The sequence below is a fragment of the Eptesicus fuscus genome, chromosome 10 (genome assembly GCF_027574615.1).
Source record: "Eptesicus fuscus isolate TK198812 chromosome 10, DD_ASM_mEF_20220401, whole genome shotgun sequence".
Lineage (NCBI taxonomy): Eukaryota > Metazoa > Chordata > Mammalia > Chiroptera > Vespertilionidae > Eptesicus > Eptesicus fuscus.
In genome coordinates this window covers 54,322,129-54,343,878 of record NC_072482.1, presented here as the reverse complement: position 1 = coordinate 54,343,878, position 21,750 = coordinate 54,322,129, and the positions used below count along the sequence as shown (strand labels likewise).

Genomic DNA, 21,750 nt, shown 5'->3' with positions numbered 1-21,750 from the left:
ACTTTATAAAAATAAAGCTATTGCGAACTCCGCTGTTCCCTCTGTTCCTAACAGGATTATTAGCAGTGATTTGTCAGCCCCTGCGGTCTCAGTGGGCTCCCCTTTTGCGTGATTTCTAGCGGGTCTCATCAATTATCAGTGCCAATGTCGCTGGCTGTTTGATCAGAAGAAGCATATGGTGCTGCTTGTGGGGCTGTGCGTAATCTCGGGATGAAGAGAATAGTAGGTCCGAGTTCCTGGGTAGGCACAGAGAGGGACCCCAGAGCCCGGGGAGTTGTCAGGCCAGGGCCCGCATCTGTGTCCTACAGACCCTGTGCTGGCACGCTGGCCAGGCCCAGAGGGGATAGGACTGGTTTCTGTCGTTTTGTTTTTCTTTTTAAGAGAGCAAGCTTTCTTATTTGAGTGCTAACTCCACAAATTGTAAATCTCAGGATAAATAAAAAGGAGGAACAAAAAGTAAACTGTTTTAACCAACTTGTTATTTTTAAAGAGAGCACTGGTGAAGACTCTGGCTGGAGTCTAGTTTTTGGCTAGGCTGGTCCCTGATGGCTACCTTAAGGGCCACTGTGTTTTCTGCAGCCCCCTCACCTTCCTCACAGCCCTGGGCCCCTCCTCTCCCTTCAGCGGGTGAGTGTAAGTTTATGGGGAGGAGGGGATGGACGATGTGTGAACTCTGGGCACATCATTTATTTCTCCAGCTACTGTTGAGCTCATAACTCACCCCGCAGCCTCCACACCATGAGTTAGACAGGGTCATCAGAACAGCTGCTGCTGGGATGAGGTTTTAATTTTGAGGGTAGATTAGCTTCAAAAAATTCAAAATCCAAACATAGCCTTTAAAAATATTAAACAGCAATAGTAATAAACAAATAAACAAACAAACAAAGAACACCCAATAGTTTTAAAGGAGCAAAATAATCACAAGAGGAAGAACCAGGCACAACCTGCAGAGGGTGCCAAATTTGGGTTTAGCTGTTGACTGGAGGCAGGGGATGGCTCCACAGCAGTGGGGGAAACTGATACTTTATATGGGGGAATAATCTTTTTTTAGTGATGAAAAATGAAAACAATTTGTTTGACAATATAGTTCGTTTTTATATTTGACACCATCCTAGCACATAGTAGGTCTTCAGTAAAATTTTATTTCGAGGATGGGAGATAGTTGTTTTATAATGGTAAGCATTCCATCACATGTAACTCGGATTTTGCAAGGTATATAATCTAAAATAATATTAAATCTAGTGACATCTTATAGGCATAACAATGACTGACATGCTTCATTGTTTTTGTTCATATACATTTCATCTGTAATAGCCTGTAATGCCAAAAGGCTTAAATCCACAAACACAAACCCTTCCATACTTACATTTGAAAAATGTTTTAATTCCTAAAATATTGTTAGCCCCTCCAGTTGCTGTATATCACCCCTCCCCTGTCAAAACTCAGCTCTTAATTGTCCGAATAGGTAAAATTGAGCTGTTGAGGGAGGGAAAAATGAGAGAAAGAGAGAGAGAGAGAGTAAAGGAACAGGATATGGATGTCTGGAATAATTGAGAATAAATCATTAGATTGGAGATTTCACAGTAAAAAAAACTTAAGGAAGATTACTGTGAAATCATTAAAACTGCATATCTCCCAATTGGCAACATACCCTATTCTAAAATAGCCCTGCAAAGGGAAAATTAGGGCATCTAGAAATGTATCCTTGGTGTGATCAAAGATAGAAAGGCAGGATAAAAAAAAGAGAGAGAGATGATGTGACTTTATTTGTGTGCAAAATAGGACAAATTCAGCTAAAGAAATATGTGTTTGTTATTCAGATATAATAGAGTTTTGGCTGGGGGTGAAGCGGCTTACAGAATAACCTTCAAAAAGATCACACATGTTTTCAAATCTATAGTCATTCAGAATCTTGGTAACATCACACTGCTATTTCATTCTCAAGATGTCATGGGAAAATAAAAATAATTACAGAATTGAAATTAGTAACTGCAGGAAGTGAGTCTCCAGAAGGGCTAGAAGGACAAGGAAGATTAAACAAACCTCCACAGACCTTTCCTACAATATTCACCTCAAGATGGAAACCCTTTAGCGCCTTCTATTTTTTTGAGGCGGAGAACTGGAAGAGAAAAAGAGGCCCCCCGTTTCCCACGTGGATGGGTGATTTAAGGCTGTTTTTCTTGCTGCTTGGGGAAATGATTGAGCATTAGGTTTCCATGTTTATTTTCTTACATAAGTTTTTCTCATTTAAAAGCCTTTAGGCACAGTTTACGCCTCCATGCTGGTTTTCTCTATTTAATTCCCGTTTTTTGATGTTGACTTAAAATGTAGAGTGCAGAACTAAACTCCGTGCAGAGCATTTGCAAGGCAGATTTATGTGCTAGAAATTGTAGGTTAGATCAATGAAAAAAAATACCTCTTTTCCCCTTTAAAGGAAGGATCACAAATAAAAACAATAACAAAACCCCCAACATAAACAGGGCATCATAAGCTGTGGTGGGATGCTTTTAAGCAGGGTATAATCACCCACCCGAATAAAATCAGGCCAACTTTCCAGAGGGCAAACGTGATTTCTAGGGAGTAACTTTTCAATTTCAGGGAGTCTTGGCAGCTTTGAGGTTTTGCAGACACAAATGTAGATACAATCAAGTCCATGGATTCCTGCTGCATGTCTTTATCGGTCCGCCCAGGTTTTACTCAAGAGAACGTTTAGGCACAGCTAATACGTTACGGTTTTCTCAGTCCACTCATTGTCCGTTTCCGATCCACTGAATTTAAGTTTTTGTGGCGGTCAGGAGAACCTTCAATTATTTAGCGATGGGCCCGCTAATCAGAAAGTACTGAAGCAATGCCTGAGAACTGCGTGGCAAACGTTCTTCTGCAGGTAGCTCCATCGGGCGAGGCGGCTCCTGCACGGAGTCGCTCCACCTCGGTGGCTCAGACAAAACCAGGGACAGCGACCTTGTCTAAACCTCTGCCTCGCCTCCAGCACGGACTAAAACAGCTAGGAGAAGCGTATTGTTGGCAGCCGGCCCGCCACGGCCTGGCTCTGCGGTTCCTTCTCCCCCTGAGACCCCCGCCTGCCTTCTCTCGGGTGGCCGCAGCCTGGTGGCGCGAGCTGGGGGCCTCCGCAATGGACCGAGTCTCTGCCTGCCGAGGGTTTGAGGACGCCTCTGCCCGATTGCCCTGTGCGCCCGCTGCCCGGGCTGCTGCCCCAAGGACCTGCCATCATCTAAACCGAGATCCCGCCCGAGCGAGCCGTGGTGCAGCCGTTGGGAGTCCCGTTCGCCAAGAACCTAGACGAGCCAGCGCCGCGGGGCAGCCCCGTCGGCCTCGCCTGAGGGACCGTGGCATCGCCCTCGAAGGCCCCGAGTCCCGGCCGCACCGTTTGACTCTTTTCAGCAGCCACTCAGCACTGTTGTCAACCCTGCGCGCACTTCTGTACCGAGGGTCAGTGAGGACCTGGCTGCACCCCACCTGTGCCTGGTGCCCGAGGTTCAGTTCTCTCCCGGCGGGCTCGGGAGCCCACAGCCCGCTTGGCCAGCACGCTCCAGCTCCATCCGGACTGGGAAGCCCTAGCTCGGGGGCCAGAGCGCGACGGGAGCGCAGAGAGTTTCCGCCCCAGGTTTTCACTAACTTGAGTGGACTCCCCAGGCGCGGGTGGGGATGCCTGAGGCAGACAAGGAAAAGCCGGAGCGCACACTGCCCCTGTGGAGTGCCAACCCGGTGCGTGGGGTTCAGGCTGCTGCGCAGGACAAAGCCTGGCCCCCCGCGGCCACCAAAGCCCTCGGAAGGTCGGCCACACCCGCCAGGTGGCCAGAGAGGGCCAAGAGGGGGGCGGGCCCCAGCGCCGGAGGTGGGCGTGGGGGTGCCCAGGTGCGTGAAGCAGCCTCCTACCCAGTGACTCCAGGATTTGGGTCTCGGCTAACGGCACAATCTCAGTTCCTCTCTTCCCGAAAGAATCCAGCCTCGGAGGCTCCCCGAGCCCTAACGCTGCTTGATTGCTGGGCCCAGGGAAAGGCGTGGATGGGGCGCACTCGGCGAGGATGCCGGTCCTGGGAGAAACCCAGGTGGCTGGGACAAGTCCCTCTGAGACCCAGAGTTAGGAGCGCCGTCTCCGGGCTCGGAGGGCTTTTCTGGCATCAGTCACCGGTTGTGATCTGGTCGTGGGCCAGCTCCTCCAGCGCCCACACCGTTGCTTACAAGGCATAGCGATGATGATCTCGGAGATGGTTTTCCCAGAAAGACAACAAGAAGGACACATTCTGTTGAGATACAGTGTTTGTTTATTAAAAGAAAAAAGAGAAAAAGAACGGTAAGAGAAGAAGCTCTTCTCGTCCCCCCCCCCCCTTCCTGTCTGAGTGAAGGAGGTGACGATGCCGTGTCTGTCATCTGTATTTTGTCAAGGGTATGAAATTCATTCCGAAGGAAAGTTCGATCAATTTATTTTTGCTGCTTGCAATAACACAGCTGGATGATGCTTTGAGCTCGTGCTAGACCGGGGCTCATCCTTCATTCGCCAAGAACGGGCCTAAATTGTGCCTGTGGGATTAGGTCAATTTTAGTGGATCTACTTCGCCTCATTTGGTTACTAATTGGTTTCTTGTTTTATAAATCGAAATCTCATTTTCAGGAAATTACAAAACCCGCGCAGTCAGTCCATTGAGGTAATCCTTGGGTCAGGGGGTATTTAAATGGAAATGGCTCCTCCGCTCACGGAGGGTAAAGCAACAGCGGAACTTGTCGGAGTTTCCACATGAAACGTGAGCTAGTCCTTTAGATCCATAATAGATACGTCCCTTGTAATACTACTTATGTAAATATGATAAGCCAGACTTTGAGGGAAGAAGGGGGCGGGGAGAAGCAAAATTTATCTGCTAAGGTTAATGTAGCATATCTTGGAAATCTTCCCAAATAGATTATGTTTTCCTTTGTCTTCGGCCACTTTAGCTGGGGAAAATCCTTTTGTCTAAAACCCGATTTAGTTATCGCCTCCCTCACAGAGCTCCTTTTTTTTCCCCTTTGCAAAACCCCGTTCCCTCGGCCTCACCGAATTACAAGAGAATCTTTAGATCTTGTTCCCGCTGAAATCCTGCCGCAAAGGGAGCCTGGTTTCCTCCTCATTTTAAACAGACAATCAAAGGATTTGCGAATTTTCTGCGGTAGGTCAAGTGCAGAAACGAAATCTCAGCTTACCCCCCTCGCCAAGTGAAACTGGGTGCGGGAGCGCGTCACCGCAGGCGGGAAGGGAAGGGTCCGGGGGAGAGGGGGTCCCTGGCCCACTCCCGGCTTTTCGGAGGTGGGACCCAGGACCGGGTTTCAGAAGGTGTCCCGGGCAGGCTGAAGGGCGAGCTCAGCCCTAGTGTTAGATCGGGAAAGCCCAGCAGGTCGGCGAAGGCATCCAGTGCCTCATAAAACATTAACCCAGACACAACCGTGTGACGGGGGTTTCGACCGGGAACAGAAAGAAAAGGCAATGCTCCGTGAAAGCAAAAGGTTCCTTAAAAGGTGGGGGGTGGGGCGGAAGAGGGCCAGGGGGGCCCCTGTTAACCTGGCCGGCCGGCTGTTCATTAACCTGCGGGGTAGCCTTTATTTCCCCCGGAGGCTCCTACTAAGGAGGCCGCAACCCGAGACCACAAGCAGCCCCGGCGGGCGCCCAGGGTTCGGAACCAGGACTTAACCTCAGCGCAGTTTGGGGGATTTTCAGACGGTTCGGGTCGGGAGGCTGATCCCGGGTGTGTTCCAGCCGCTTTGGGGGACCTGATCATTTTAGAATAAAACCACTTGTCGGTCCCAAGCGCACTCTTGGCGCCCTTGGGGGAGCTGCGGACACCCCGATTCCAGAAGCTACGCGGCCTCGGCCAGCTCTTTGCGCCCGAGTGCCCTGCCCCTGGGCCCCGGGGAAGCTTTGGGCTTTCAGGCCTGGGCTGGGCCCCCGGCATCCAAGGGCCAGCACCACCCCAGCAGGATCCTTTCCCCGTTCCCCAGTGCGGCCTCCCTAGTCGACCTGCCCGCCACTCCTCTGGGTGGGTATCTGTGAGCGGGAATGAACACAGGAACACGTTGTGCCAGAAACCAAGGAGGATAGTTTGGCTGAGACGGGAGGAACAAAGAGAAGGGGACAGAGCAAGGGGTGTGTGTGTACAGACTGTAGGGTCGGTGGCCCTCTGGAACTGTCCAGGAGGGAGGGCCCCGGGCGGTTAGGGTGGTGGAGTCGCTCTGGGGAAGGGCACTGGGGCGGGCTAAGGAGGCAGGAGGGGGTGAGGAAGGAGGGACGGGAGACCCGGCGAAGGCGGGGAGCATCAGTGTTTGCAGAGCGGTGGGGAAATCGTTAGATTTATTTAGATGTGCAAACACCCAGAAAGACCCGATTTGAGCTTAAGGGGCGCTCACCGTTATTCGTTACCAGGGTTTTGATCGTTTGCTCAGGAAGCAGCTCCTGGCCAACACACTTTAGAGCCCAACTCCATGTTTTATTCTGAAAGATCCACCCACAACCCCATATAACCATGGGGGTGTGATCGTCATTGTGTACTTCATAGGGATTTGCCCCATTCCCCAGTAAATCGCCCTCCTTTTTTTTGGTCATGTTAAACCTTGTGTAATGGTGTAAGCATAAAAGATCTTACATAGTTAAATTAATTTCAGCAGCAACACTGTTAAAAGATGTTACCCATAAGAAGTTTCACCTCGGTCTGGGCAAGTTTCTTCTACCTGATTTTTCATTTTCTTTCTCCATATTAATGGGAAAAAAGCCAGCCACAGCATCCTGAGAATTTTATTTTTTTTAGGCATCACCGGAAAAATTATTTGTGGCAACACTTGGGAAGATCTTAATGTGGAGAGACAGGGACTGTATTTGTTAAGATGACACCTGGAAAGTAGAGAAAGTAATTAATTCTCTATATTCAGAAGGTCATAAAAATATTACTAATACAGTGTTAGAACCTGCAAGTATCTGACCTCAAAAAAAAACCTGTGTGGTGTTTTGGGGGGGTGGGATGGCAGGTGAGATTAGGATGTGTAAGAAGGTGGGGAGGGCCTAGGAGGGAAAAGGCAAAGAAGGATTGCCAGGGTATGTTACTGCTGGGCGTCATCTGCACAGGCAAATGGGTTTTTTGGAAGGGGATTAAAGTCAGAGGCCCAGGGGAGGGGAATGGCTGGAGGGCCCTGGTGCCAATCAGAAAGCTCACCAGGGACAAGCCGGCCCTGGCCCAGGGCCTCAGGTCACTCTGGGCCATCAGTGACATTCACCCATTGATAAGAATGACGATGAAACTTTGGGTGACAAACAGTGTCCCTCACCCCTCTAAGAACACCAGTGAACCTATGCAATCATTACCACTGGGGTGCAGTGTAAGGGGCTCTTTCAGGGCAAGGTTGTCCTCAAACTCAGCCACTTGGGGTCCTGCCCAGGGGATGCTCAGCCAGGCCCTGCCCTCCCTGAGAAGCCCAGGCCCATCTGGGAGAGGGAGTCTGACCTCTGTGCAGACTGAGAGGGCAGGGCCTACACTTACCTGCTCCCATTCTTTGCTGTCCAGGTCAGAGAGCGAGGGGAGCCCAATGGTACCGGGTCACGTGTGTGAGCTTGAATGTGTGATGTAACTGTGAGACTAGCCTCAAACTGCCAGCGGGGTTGGAGCCCCATCGCTAAAGAGTGTCTCTGTGCCTCCACAGGGCTCGGTGAGGCGTGGGGCCACTCCAGTCGGACCAGCCCCCTGGACAACGTTGGCCGTGAACTGGGCTCTCATCTGCTGCAGGTACTGACATGGCTTCCCGGTCAGTCGTGCATAAGCTTTGAGCATCTGAGTGCCTGCCCCCACGCCTGGCTTCTTGTTTCCTAGAAAAATGGGATCCTGCCCTGACGTGTCCCTCCTGCAGCCCCTACAGTTTCTCCAAAGTTAAAAGGTTTAGCTCTTAACCTCGCTTGGTGCCTTGGTGCGAGTGGCGCCTCAAGAGGCCAAGAGGGAGGCAAGGTGACAATCAGCACATTGGATTTGAAAGGGAGCTCCCACAATCAGATGGGCTGAACCCCGGGAGGGGTGCCATTTGACACCATTGGGCTGAGGGAACCAGAGCGCCGCCAAGCCAAGCTGCCCAGGCTAGGCTGCAAAAACATCCGAAATGAAGGATTTATACAGGAAATCAGGGGAATCTGGTAGAAATGCCAGTCAATGCTTTAAGCCCACACATTCTGGATCCAGCTGCGCCTGCAACTCTTTTCATCTCCTCCTGGTAGTTCCGGGCTCTCTCCTCACTCTCCACGGCCCTCACCATAGGCCAGCCCAGGCCATGTATAGACAGAGCCCTGTGCACACACGTACACCTCCCCAGGTAATGAGTTTATCCAATGTGGAAGCTCCCATTGCTGCATTGTTTGCAGGGTATACCGTTTTAAATTGCCAATTGCCCACTTAAGTCACCTAGCAAATATTTAAAATAGGAAAACTTCTGGTGGCATTTTTAGGCTTGACACTTGTCTCCCAACCTGCACCCCCTTATTACTCAAGTCCATTGCAACTTCTCCTGTAGGGGCCTCAAACCTATGCGGGCATCAGGGAGGAATCTGAGCCCATTCTCCCGGGTGGGCCAGGCCTGAGCATCTCCTAGCAAGAGTGCCACGCCCTTTCCTGTCCCGCAGCTGCCCCATTAGTATCAGAGGCCAGAGATTTTAGTTTCACAGAGTAAAGAAAGGCACTGTTCAAGTATTCCCTCACAGGCCTGGCCCCTACACCTCTGATTTTAACTAGCACTGTCCCTCCCTTTCACAGGGACAACTTCCATCAGTTGTCTCTCAACAACTGACCCCCTACCCAATCTTGCCATATTGCCAATTAATTTCCCTCATCAATATAAACAAGAGAGAACAAAAACCAAGCAATCCCTCACCCCTTCTGGCTCTTGCCCAATCTTCTCCTCTCTTCACCCCAAACTTCTCACAGGACTTAATTACACTTTCAACTTCCGTCACTCACCCTGCCCCACTCACTCCCAAACTCCTGCAGTCCAGCACCCCTCCCAGCCATTGTGCTCTGCACAGGCTCCACCACATTTTGATGTGCAGCATAGGATGCTCATTTCTTATCCTGCCTGACCTCATTCATTCCACAAATACAGGAGGGCCAACTATGTGCCAGACAGAAAGCCCTGCCCTCATGGGTTTACATTCTAAGGAGAGCAGTCTTGCAAACCCAGGTGCTCTGCACATTGTAACAGGTGGTGGAGGTGCTGTGGAGAAAAGTAAGAAGGGGATCCCTGGCCGGGTGGTTCAGTTGGTTGGAGTGTCATCCCATATTCCAAAAGGTGGCAAGTTCAGTTCCTGGTCAGGGCCCAGGTTTCAGGTTCAATCCCAGTCCGAGTGCATAAGGGAGGTAACCAATTGATGTTTCTCTCTCACACTGGGAATAGCAGTTCTCCCTTCCTTTCTCTCTAAAAAAAACAAATAAAAACATCCTCAGGTGAGGATTTAAAAAAGAAAAACAAGAAGGGGAAGGAGTGGGGATGTGTTTGAGTGGCAGAGGACCTCATTGAGAAGGTGACATTTGGGCTTGATGGAGGTGACATTCTCCCGCTCCTTGAGATTCTAAAGTACCACACTTTCCTGGATTCCTCTCCCTGTCCGTTTGCTCCGCTGGTTTTCCCATCACCGTCTGGTTGTAAATGCTGACATTTCCTAAAGGTTCCAACTCTGTTTCTCATCTCACAGCTTTAAGGCCTCTTGGGTGATCTTAGCCAACATTGTCATCTCAACTCCTTTTCCCACATTTGCATGACTCCAGCTGGTATTTCCAGTCTAGACACCCATCCTAAGCTCCAGGCCTTTATTTCCTACTGCCAACTGGATACACCCAAATGGAAATCTGGATACACCTGAAGTTCAGCATCTCCAAGTCAAGAATTCATTATTTTCCTCTTCCAGATTTCCACCCACCCATACAAAAACTCACCATGCTTCTCAAAATTCCCAATCTTGGTTAATGGTGTTACCCTCTCTCTAATCAATGACACTGAAGTCGGACTCTTTCTGCCACCATAAATTCCATGGCCAGAACCATCTTTGACTTGGACTCCACTTTCTGATTGCCTCATCCCCACTCTTTCCTCCTATAGGTGACTGTCCAAATTCTGCACCCCCCAAAAAATGTCTAAGCATGCTATTCCCCTGCTTAGAAACTTCTGTTAGAACCCTGATGCCTACAGGAGTATCTCTAAGTTCTTCAGATTGACATCTCAAACTCTCCAAAAATCCAGCACTGGTGTACTCCCTCAGCCCTATCTCTGGTGCACAAAAATCATCAGATCCATCCTCCCCTCAGTCCTTTGGCACATCAGTCCTTCTGTCTAGGATGCCCTTCCTCTCTACTACAGTTCAAGCTTCCTCTTCAAGGCTTTGCTCAAACAGTACCTCTAAGGCCTCTGATTCTTCCCCAGGCCTCTGGCCACTCAGCCTCTGGGCCCTAACAGCACTGTCTATTCATCTGTGTAGTCATTATATCTATCTTTAGACCAGTCTTTATGCTTCTACTGGACTTCCAGATCCTTGAGAGTAAAATTTGACTCATCCTTGTCTCCACTGCCTGGATTGAAGCCCCATTCACATAAATAAAGGGACAGTGAAAGTCTGAGACTTGCCTTCATGGAGAGCCTGTCAGTTTGATGTGTCAATGTAAACACGCACACATCACACTATTGCACTCCTTTATGGACTTGCTGCCTGGAAAGCCTCTCATCTCCTAAATCCCCCTCTCCCAGACTCTTTTCAGGGCTACTGGCCACCTGCCTTCTGTCTACAACTTTTCAGACTGCCAGCCCTTTCACATCGCCCACTGCCTGCTATTTCCCAAACCCCAGGTATTATTTTTATTAAAAGACGCTGTCACTATGGAGTCCTCCAAGACTGACAGAAGAAACCTCTGGTTCTTTCAGTGCTCATCACTCCAAGAACCTAACTCACCTCTTAGAGCAGACTGTGTCCCCCCTCCTAAAGATTTGTGTGTGTATGTTACAGATAGGTTTGCTCTGTCTATTTTGGTGGATCCTGAATCTTAGAGAATAGTAGCCTCCTCCATCTCTTCCTCTGAATCTCGTCCAGTGTGCTGCATTTTCCAGATGCTTTCAAATTTGGGAAAAACAAAAGAGGGACTCTTGGGGTTGGTTTTCTATGCCCTATTTCCTGCCATCCCCTCTCTACTCTGTCTCTTTGCACTTCTGGCTGGGCATCTCTAACTTCTGTCCCCCTAACCCCAATTTGTCCCAGTGTCCCAGAGCGCTCTCCATTCAACTCTGTTTCTATCTTCCCAGACCCTGGATGGTTTTATCTTTGTGGTGGCCCCAGATGGAAAGATCATGTACATCTCAGAGACAGCCTCAGTCCACCTGGGTCTTTCTCAGGTAGGTGAGTGGTCTAGAACTCTAGCCTTCAGTGCTTACAGCCAGAGCTGGAGGCAGGAGGTGAGGGGTGGGGGGGCTGGCTGTCCCAAAGGTTCTATATGTGCATTTCTGGGACTGGAAACATCTCAGCTGGCAGGAGGGCTGGATCTCTCCCGTTCTCCACTTCCCTTATCCTTTAGCTTCTACTCCAAGCCCAAACAATGGCTACCTTTTTGAGTCCCTAGCAGAAGCCAAATAACAAGGGAGATAGGTTCCATATTTATGTCATAATGTCTTCACCAGAATATTGCCAGGGAACTACTACTACTACTACTACTACTATTATTTCCTTTCATGGATAAGGAAACCAAGGCTTAGCTAGGCTGCATCAGCAGAGAATTAGAACTTAGGGCAGACTCTAGAGTTCTAGCTCCTGTCCTCACAATCCTGTGGCCCTCCTGGCCTAATCTTCCAGTCCCTGCATGTGGCATCACCACGCCCAGATGGTGATACCCTCCTCTTTACAGGTAGAACTGACCGGGAATAGCATTTACGAATACATCCACCCGGCAGACCACGACGAGATGACAGCGGTTCTCACGGCCCATCAGCCCTACCACTCTCACTTTGTCCAGGGTAAGGCAGAGGTGTGCCTGCACCCTCGGGCCCATCGCAGTCCGCCGGTGGCTTTGCCCCAGTTAGCCTTGGCAGGGGCCCTGGCGCTGCGCTGCCTGTCTCACGTCCTGTGCTTCCCTCCGCTCCTCTCTCCCAGAGTACGAGATCGAGCGCTCCTTCTTCCTGAGGATGAAGTGTGTCTTGGCCAAGAGGAACGCGGGCCTCACCTGCGGTGGCTACAAGGTGCGTGGCTGAGAGGGAGGGTCCCAGCCACTTAGCCTGGTGTAGGGGAAGGGGGCGGGACCAGGGACACGTGCGGCATGGGAGGGGCTTCCCTGTGGTCTGGACCGCCCAGGAGGGCGTTCCCCGCCTGCGTGGATGGTGAACCAGCTCTGGGAGGGGGCGCACCGCCAAGGTCGTTGACCTTTGTGAACACCTGGAACTAGGCTTGAAGACAGTCTCCCTGGGTCCCGATACTCACTCCCTGGCTGCTGGGGCTCTCACATCAGGGGCCCATAATGGGTCTTGGGGATGTGTCAAGCGTCAGGCATGGTCCATCGCTCCAGGGGGCTCCTGGAGTTTACTCAGGGCGTCAGATTCTGACCCCCCCAGAGAGGTTAGGAAACTGAGCTTTAGTTCAAGTCTGTGGTTCTCCTGGTTGATGAGATTAAACACGCAGGCTCCGGGGATCCGCTTTGAGATTCAGGTGCGTTAGGGCTGGCAGGGAGGGCCCAGGCCTCTCTCTGCATTTTTGCAAGTCCCCAGGTAAGTTCGGTGAGGCAGTGCAGTCATTTCCTTGAAACACCTTGGGGACCCGCTATCCTGGGACACCTGAACGCGGGGGCGTGGCCCACAGGGCATCTATGGTCCAGTTGGGTCTCGAGGTTTTCATCCCTCCCCCACCTTTCTGGGTGGCTTCCTGGCTGCGTGGCTGAGTCGTGCCCTGTCACCGGCCGCCGCAGGTCATTCACTGCAGCGGCTACCTGAAGATCCGCCAGTACAGCCTGGACATGTCCCCCTTCGACGGCTGCTACCAGAACGTGGGCCTGGTGGCCGTGGGCCACTCGCTGCCGCCCAGCGCCGTCACGGAGATCAAGCTGCACAGCAACATGTTCATGTTCCGCGCCAGCCTGGACATGAAGCTCATCTTCCTGGACTCCAGGTGGGAGGCGGGGGGAGGAGGGGAGAGGCGGCCAAGGGTCACCCCCATAGCGGGAGGGCGGCCCTGTTCAGCGGGGAGAGCGCCTCGTGGGTCTTAGGAGCCCATTGTGCAGATGGGGTGACTGATGGAGCTCTGCGAGGTGAGGGCGGGCACCCCAGTCTCAGGGGGCTGTGTGGGGTGGGGCCCATCCCCGCACCCCACGCTCATCCCGCCGGACTGCTCTCCGCAGAGTGGCGGAGCTGACGGGGTATGAGCCCCAGGACCTGATTGAGAAGACCCTGTACCACCACGTGCACGGCTGCGACACCTTCCACCTGCGCTGCGCCCACCACCTGCGTAAGGCGCCACCCGGCGGCCGCTCCGCCCCGGCCAGGCCCCGGGGGAGGAGGAGGGGTGGGGGAGGGGGGAGGGCGTGCTGTAAGCCCCAGCCCGAGGCCCATCGGTAGCTCTGGTGGGGGTGGTAGGTGAGGTCCTGCGAGCGGCTGCTCTAACACGGACCCCATCCCGGTTCTCCAGCATCCGAGGGCGCTCACATGGCCGAGGGGGAATTTCTGAGTTTCTTGGCGGAATTCTCCCTGGGAGGGGTTTTATTCTCCTATTGATATAATGCCCCCCCTCGGCCCCCCAGCCTCACAAAGGGCGGGAGGAAGAACTGAGGCTGGCCCACGTGGCTCCGGTGCAGCGCTTAGCGTTTGATGTTGCTTTGCTTTGGGCCTCACCTCCCGGTGGGAGCTAGGAAGTGAGCTGCCCCGACCCCTTTTGCGTGGTTAGAAAATCGAATGGGGGGGAGGGGCGGAATCCTCCGACAGGAAGCGTTTCCCTCTTTGCTAATCGTGAGGGACCCGGGGCTCCGGCAAACTAACGGGACGATCCATGAATTTGGGAAGGGCGCACTCTGGTTAGTGCCCGCGGGGGACCCGCGCCCTCCGGGCCGGGGGCTGCGTGTGGGCCGACCCGGACGGGCGGGGTCACCTCCGCTGCCTGTGTCTCCGCCAGTGCTGGTGAAGGGGCAGGTGACCACCAAGTACTACAGGTTCCTGGCGAAGCAGGGCGGCTGGGTCTGGGTGCAGAGCTATGCGACCATCGTGCACAACAGCCGTTCGTCCAGGCCACACTGTATCGTCAGCGTCAACTACGTTCTCACGTGAGTGCAAATCCGGGACTCCTCCTCCCACGCCGGGCGACGAGGGTGCAGGGGGTGGGCACCCCCGGGACAGTGGGGACGGGGGTCCCCTGGGGACACCGGTGTGGACGCCAGGGCCGCCGGCGCTGGGAGGCGGCAGCTCGAGCCCGTTCGTCTGGACGAGGAGGCTTCCTTTCGTTCTGTGATTTAGGAGTTTTCCGCCCACAGTCCATATTTGCTCTCTCTCTCTCTCTCTCTCTCTCTCTCTCTCTCTCTCTCTCTTAACCTTTAAAGGAAACTCTGCATTAAATAAAACTTAATGCGGCAGAAAGAGAGAGAGAGAGAGGAAAGGGTCGGACGTACGGAGCCATTTATGGATAACGAACTGGACATCTGTTTCACTTTTTCAAATCTGGGTTTGAAGTTCTTAATTTTAACCAGAATCTCCAATCAAAGTTAAGAGTTCAGAGAGAGTGATTCCCCCCCTGGACCACAAAGGGGGTTTCAGTGGCCCGGAGGGTCTGACTTGAACCTCCGCAAAGCAAAGGGCCCAGCTAATGCTGCAGGTCTGGGCGGGTGCCCAGGCCCCGCTCCCGCGCTGTGGGCCCGCATCGCCGGGCGGCCGGGCGGGCGAGGAGGCCGCCTCGCAGCGCGACCTGCGGGTGCGGCTGGCGGGCCGGCCAGGGGCAGCCGCATCTGAGCATTATTCTTTCCAGAAACAATAATCTCATGTGGCCCTGCGGGCTGATCACATGGTCTGGTGTGCGGCTGGTGGCTGGTGAAGAAAGCACGTTCTGTACAATGTTTGTGAAAGTCAAAAGGTTGAAGGCTTTATGAAGAAACCTTTGTGTGTGCAGTTGCCCTTCCTCTTTTTTTTTTTTTTTTTTTGGTGGAGGTTGTGATTTTAGGGTACCTCAGGAGTTATTTGCTTTGGACCAGTTGACACACCAGGTGCTTAGGAGAAATGCGAGCTTGGCATTAGGAAGTTGGTTAAGTGGTGCTTTTTGGAATCAGACTATAGATGGTGAGGACTGGATTCACTCCACGTTCTTTTCAATTGCCGATTAAAAATGTAGTAGTTGGAAATATTACGCTTGGCAATAAGGCTATTTAATTTGTGCCTGCTTAATAAGAAAATTTAATTAATAGACTTGGAAAACGAATTCAGTTTAGATGAAAATTCAGTACTTAAGAATAATGTGGTTACTAAGAATTGTTTTATTTTTTTCATGTTAGTAAATAGTGCTAACATAAATACTATTAGGTTTTTGTAATAGCACAAAGGCTGTGTATTTTAATACAGAGCATAAAACAGTAATATTTTGGGTATCATGAAACAAATCATCCATTTTATGAATGCAGCGTTTCATATTATTAAAATAAGCATAAGAGAAAATGGCAAATCATAATTCATAAAATAAGCCACTCTGTGAAGCATAAGTATTAAAGAGTGAAAAATTATGTCTGCTTACCATGGAAAGGAAATGGACATTCTTTAAGAAGGTGCTTTGTATGTCTGAGACATCACAAGCATTATACATACACTCTGTTCTCTGGTGGTGCCTGTGGTTAGTAATCATTTTTTATCAAACAGCAGGGTATATAGTCACACAGACCCATATAAATGATCAGAATGCAAGTTAGACCTCCCAATGGGTAAACTTAATTTATGTTTGGAGTCATTTTGGAATATTCTGTTTTGTTTTCCAGTGCATAAGTGTATTTTCTGTCTGCTGTTGACTCTGTCATTCTTCACTTTACACACTTCTCCAGAGCTGCAGGATTAGGCTACCAACTTTACATCAGATTAAAAAGATGTAATGAGGATAAATGATTTACAGAAGGAAAAATAGCAGGGCACACGTTTTTCTGAATGTTTTATGCCTCTAAATGAAAATAGAAATAAACACAGAGGCACACAAGATGAAAAGCTGAAATTGATTACCCTTTTATGAGTCTCAGCTCCAAATCTTTGTATAAAAATTCTTAGGACAATATTTATAGCTGCAAATGTGGAAACTGCCTTAGATAAAATGTCATCAAGTGGCTCTGTGTGTGTGTTGACAGGATTTTCATAATGAACAGGTTGCAGTTTGTTTGATGTGTACATCACACATCTGGCTGGAAGTTACTAATTTCCATTGTCTTAGCAAATTAAATAGATGACTATTGATTCTCTATGGTAGCAGCGAACTACCGCATACATTTGTTTTCAGGGCTAGTTCTCAGGCCTGAGAATGATAAGTAAATTCTTTCCAAATACACTACCTCAAACAATGTACTTAAAGAACCACAAGCCCCCCAAATAATTTTACAGACCAGATGTTTTCCAAATTTAGACATTTTAATAGCATACATTTTGAAGGGATTTTTCATGTCATGAAAGTAGAATTTTAAATAAGCATTTGTCAAATGAAAGTGTGACATTTTGGTGGAAGCTACATTCTTATAAGAAGCCCATATTTTAAATTCCTGATGCTAAATTTATTGTGTGTGTTTTTTTTTAATTGTTGACAGTATTACAGAGTCCTGACTTTTCCCCCTCTTTGCCCCCCTCCACCCAGCCCCTGCCCCACCCCAGGCCTTCTTCCCCACACTATTGTCTGTGTCCCCAGGCTATGCATATATACATTAAAATATACCTAGAAAAATTAATCGGCATTATCTAACAAAAGGAATAATGAATAGAAATACTTAGTAACCTTGTATTAATCAGCAGCTACAACAGCAAATATAGGAATTTTAGAGGTAGGTGGTGTATGCCCTGATGTCTTACTGGCTTTTGTGTGACCACCATACAGAATCTTAGTGTTCTTAAATTCTGGGGAAGAGAGCAGTAGGACACTATGATTGAATTTTGAAGGTTCTCATAGATTTTCTCTGGGTCCTTGAGGTTCCCTGAGGCTTCTATAGCCTTCATTAAAACTTAACCCTCCATCCCACCAAACCAACAACCCCCTCAAACCCATTAAAAACCCCAAACCGAAAAACACTGGCCAGTTCGTAATTTTCTATAAGACAAACATGCCTTATTAGCTTTGTTTGCCACATTGAAAAAAAAATCTTACAAATTTTGGTGCTCACAGGCTTTGAAAAATAAGTCTTAAGTATGATAGGCCTTGTTCCCTAGTTATTTTCAAGAAGATAGGTTAATGGAGTTGTCTAGTAACAATGAATGTTGGGGAATGTCTAGAATAATATGGAGAGGAAAGCATACTGTGTAAAACCTAAGTAAGTTTCTTGCATTCATATTTTATTTGGTTTGTTTAATTAATAGTAAACATTAGTTCCAACTCAGATAGAAAACATTATTACTTAGTGTGAAGAAAATTGAAAATGTGAAACACCAAATAAGCTATGAAAAGAAATTTCTAGAAAAGTGAAAAGTCTTGATTCTCTTTGTGTTTTTAAACTTTATATGTTTTAAAAATAACACTTTAAAATATACTTTTAAAGATAAACCAATGAGGTTTAAACATTTTTAAAATATTAAACAAATTTTTTCAAACATACAAAAAGTTGAAAGAATAGTATAATGAATATTTGTATACACATTATCTATAATATAAACCATATTTGTTTTATGTATCAAATTTTTCTCTACTTATATGTGTCTATTTGTTTGTGAATTTTTTCTCCCATAGAATCATTCCAAAGTAAGCTACAAACATCATGATACTTTATTCTTTTTAATTTTCTTTTAAAAAATACATTTTTATTGATTTCATAGAGGAAGGGAGAGAGAGAGAGTGATAGAAACATCAATGATGAGAGAGAATCATTGATCTGCTGCCTCCTGCACACCCCACACTGGGGATCAAGCCCACGACCTGGCATATGCCCTGACCAGGAATTGAACCATGACCTCCTGGTTCATAGGTCAACGCTCAATCACTGACCCACGCCAGCCACACTTCTTCTTCTTCTTTTTCTATTTTAAACACATCAATTCCTTGTGAAAAAATTCATCTAATTTATTTATATTTTTTATCATTCTTTATTGTTGAAAGTATTACGTATGTCCCCCTTTTTCCCCCCATTGATTCCCTCCAGCCTGCCCCTGCCCCCCCCCCCCCCACCCCCCAGGCCTTCAGCTCCCTATTGTCTGTGTCCATGGATTATGCATATATGATTACCTCCCATCCAACTAACCCTCCTCCAACTTTCTTCTGAGATTCCGCGCTCTATTCCATGCTTCCATGTCTCTGGACCCCCTCTGTTCATCAGTTTATTTTGTTACTTAGATTCCACATATGTGTGCGATCATGTGATTTTGTCTTTCTTTGACTGACTTATTTCACTTAGCATGATACTCTCCAGTTGTCTCAAAGGGTAAGCGATTCTTTTTTTTTTTTTTAAACTGCTGCATAGTTTTCCATGGTATAAATGTACCACAGCTTTTTTATCTACTCATCTACTGATGGGCACTTGGGCTGTTTCCATATCTTAGCTATTGTAAATTGTGCTACTATAAACAGCAGTGCATACATTCTTTCTGATTGGTGCTTCAGGTTTCTTAGGATATATTTTCCTACAGTCCTGTACTGTTTATGAGGACACTTGTATGTAGAAGTTTGAAAAAATAAACATGAGAGCATTTATTGATGCCATTAAAAACAATCTGCCACTGTAATTCATTAAGTACTCACTGATATATGACCTCAATTAGGCTGATTGATAGATGATATTTTGCGAGAGGTCTCCTGTAGTGATAGGATAAAGTAAACTTTAGTGAATTCTCCTAAGGAGAATTATAAGCTAATACAATTCTGATATTCTGCCTGAAAAGTAAAAGAGAGAGAGAAGATTTCAAGAGTGATTTGTTAATTTTGGAATCAGACAGATTTAATATCTTCAATCATTTTCTGGTTGGTAAAAATAAACACTCTCTGCTTGTTTATTTTCTAAGTTTAGGATGGAACACAATTGTAATCTCATACTGTTTTAGAGTGATTCACTGATCACAGAGAAGGAAGTAATTTTCTGAATTAAAATTTCTATTTCAGTGTTGCAAAGAATAGAATAGAGACAATTTATATTAGTGGTCTATATAATATTTGCTTTCTACTAAATAACCCTTTTGAATTTGAAAAGTTAGGGCAAATGCCAAAGGAGACATACTTCTTTCATGTAAAAGAAAAAAACAAAAGTCTCTACATTGTAATTATTTCAGATCTCATAATTTTTGTTTTTCTTTGCAAAAAACCATTGTAATTTTCACAATTAAAAGGGTATTAAGTATTAACAAATTCTGTGAATATAAACCTTACATATTCTTATCATAAAGCAACAAACATTAAGCTATACTCATATTAGTTTGTTCTTTCAATGTAATAGTGCTGAGTTCATTTGGCATTTAAAAATATTTTAATTAATGTAAATGTCCAGTGATATTATTGTTATTACTACTAAGAAATTTTAGAAAATCTTTTAAAAAATTTGACCAAAAATATGTATAGTTGCAGAAATATATTTTATTTTCCTGGTTGGCAAAACCACTCTTTTATATTATAAATAATATCAAGTAAAGCACCTTTTGACTTAGCAAGTACAGCAAAATATAAAATAATTTACTCTCGTGCCTTGAATCTATGGAGCTCATGTTGCATAGATTTAATTTTTTGATCATTAAAAATAATAATCATGAACAAATGTATACCCATAAATTAGATTTAATCCTTAATTGTGTTTGACCTTTATTATGATAATATTGAACATCAAAGCTGCAGTTGTCCTTTTCAGATGTAACTGAATCATTATAGGAACAAATTGAAGACACATTTGTATTAATAGTAATTTATAACAACCAAAACCATTAATAGTAATTAATAGCAATTTTATAACTACCAAACACTTCATTAAAAGAAAGAGCTGGGAGGTTTAGTCTGTTTTACAGTACATAATACTAGTACTCATTCAAATAATCTTATCCCCATACACTTACAATTTTTTACATCAAAATAGTCTGTATTTAGTTTTGAATTCATTATTTGAGCTCAAACTTTGTACTTTTTCTTTTTTACAAATGCCACATATATATTTCTTTCAAAGTATTTTCACATTTGTTACTTAATTTGCTCCTTTGACAGTTCTGTAGGGTGGTTTGGGCAGGGATCACATCTCCCATTTTTCTAGGTGAGGAAACTGAAGTCAGATATGCCTAGTAATTCGTGAAACTAGGATTAAAGCCTAGGGTGTCAACTGCTATTGTATGGGAGATTCTCTGTCTGGAGGTGGGAGTCAGGGATAAATGTAGGGGAGAAAATGTATGGAGAGAGGGATGAGTTTAAGTGACTAAGGTCTATAGGGTTCAGTCCACCCAACGTCTGGGTAAGCTCTCATTTAATCTTATAATGGAAGATAAAAAAGCTGCCTCTGTGTTGCTGCTTCACAAGTATATACAGATATTGACAATTTAGTGGTTTACATTTAGCTAAGCTATTTTCTCAGTGATAGTCAAGTAAGAATAAATATTTTTTTCCTTTATGTATCACTAAGGACATTTTCATTTAGTAAGAAAAAAATGTGGCCTGCAAAAATTTTAGGTTTTTTACTGAATTGTTTTCCTTTAGATTACACAGATACATTATTGCGAATAATTTTATTTTTGCAACCAGATTTAATACTCTATGTTTTTCTTTAAACAAATGTGTTAAAACAAATGTCAGTAGATTGGCAAACCATGTCAATTTTTTTTTTTTTTTGGTCAGATTAGGCACAAATTACCTCTTGTGACAGTGGATCATTTCCCAGATGAAGTGTGTCCGTATGTGTGGTTGGGGCTGCAGAATTGGCCCCTTTCTGCTTTTGATGGAGAACGGCTAGTGAGGTTGTCCCCTGGGGACTCTGTTCAGGGCCTGGGGATAGAGAGCTTCCCTACATCCCACATGCTCTGGGTAGGTGTGTCATCCTCTGGTCCTTTGGCAAGGTTGCTCCTCTGCGGCTTTCCCCTCCCCAGGCCTCTGGGGCCTCCACTTCTTCCTTTGTTGTTCCGATCTGGAGGGCGCTGACTCACAGGACCTCTGCTTTAGTTCTGGGTGGAGGCCACTTGGTGTGTGCTAAATGACCAGCCTGATCACTCATCTCTGGCTTCCTCTTAGCCCAGCTGTTGGAAGGGAAAGTCTTCTGATCTTTGAGTCACATCATGGAAAATCATGGATCATTACCTTAATTTGAAGGCAGGGTCCATACGTGTTCTTGTGCCTGGATGGACAAATTCCAATGTGGCTTTCCTTGAACTCTAGAAAAGCATGTTTTTGACTTGGTCTATTCATGGGGCAAACACCCTTTTATGTTTAGTACAGGTGTGTGTGTGTGTGCGCGCGCACGCGCGTGCATGTAGTGGGTAATGCCTATCTTGATAATTGAGTAAAAGGCTGCTCCTTCTCCAGTGCTTTCCTCCTCTCTGTTCCCTGTTCTCATTGGCTTGTGACATCTTTCCAGATAAGCAGGTGGTGAAAGAAAATTCATTTGGGTTGAA

The 21,750-nt window shown here is 47.0% G+C and overlaps 1 protein-coding gene across 1 annotated transcript in view; it reads left to right on the top strand.

Moving 5' to 3' along the window:
* The window catches only part of SIM1 (SIM bHLH transcription factor 1), a 65,311-nt gene that overhangs the window by 1,722 nt on the left and 41,839 nt on the right, over positions 1-21,750 (top strand). The window contains exons 2-8 of the mRNA XM_008153374.3: positions 7,678-7,760; positions 11,302-11,391; positions 11,898-12,006; positions 12,143-12,228; positions 12,948-13,147; positions 13,377-13,483; positions 14,144-14,291. Coding sequence (XP_008151596.1) covers positions 7,678-7,760; positions 11,302-11,391; positions 11,898-12,006; positions 12,143-12,228; positions 12,948-13,147; positions 13,377-13,483; positions 14,144-14,291 — 823 coding nt within the window. The remainder of the gene's footprint in view (positions 1-7,677; positions 7,761-11,301; positions 11,392-11,897; positions 12,007-12,142; positions 12,229-12,947; positions 13,148-13,376; positions 13,484-14,143; positions 14,292-21,750) is intronic.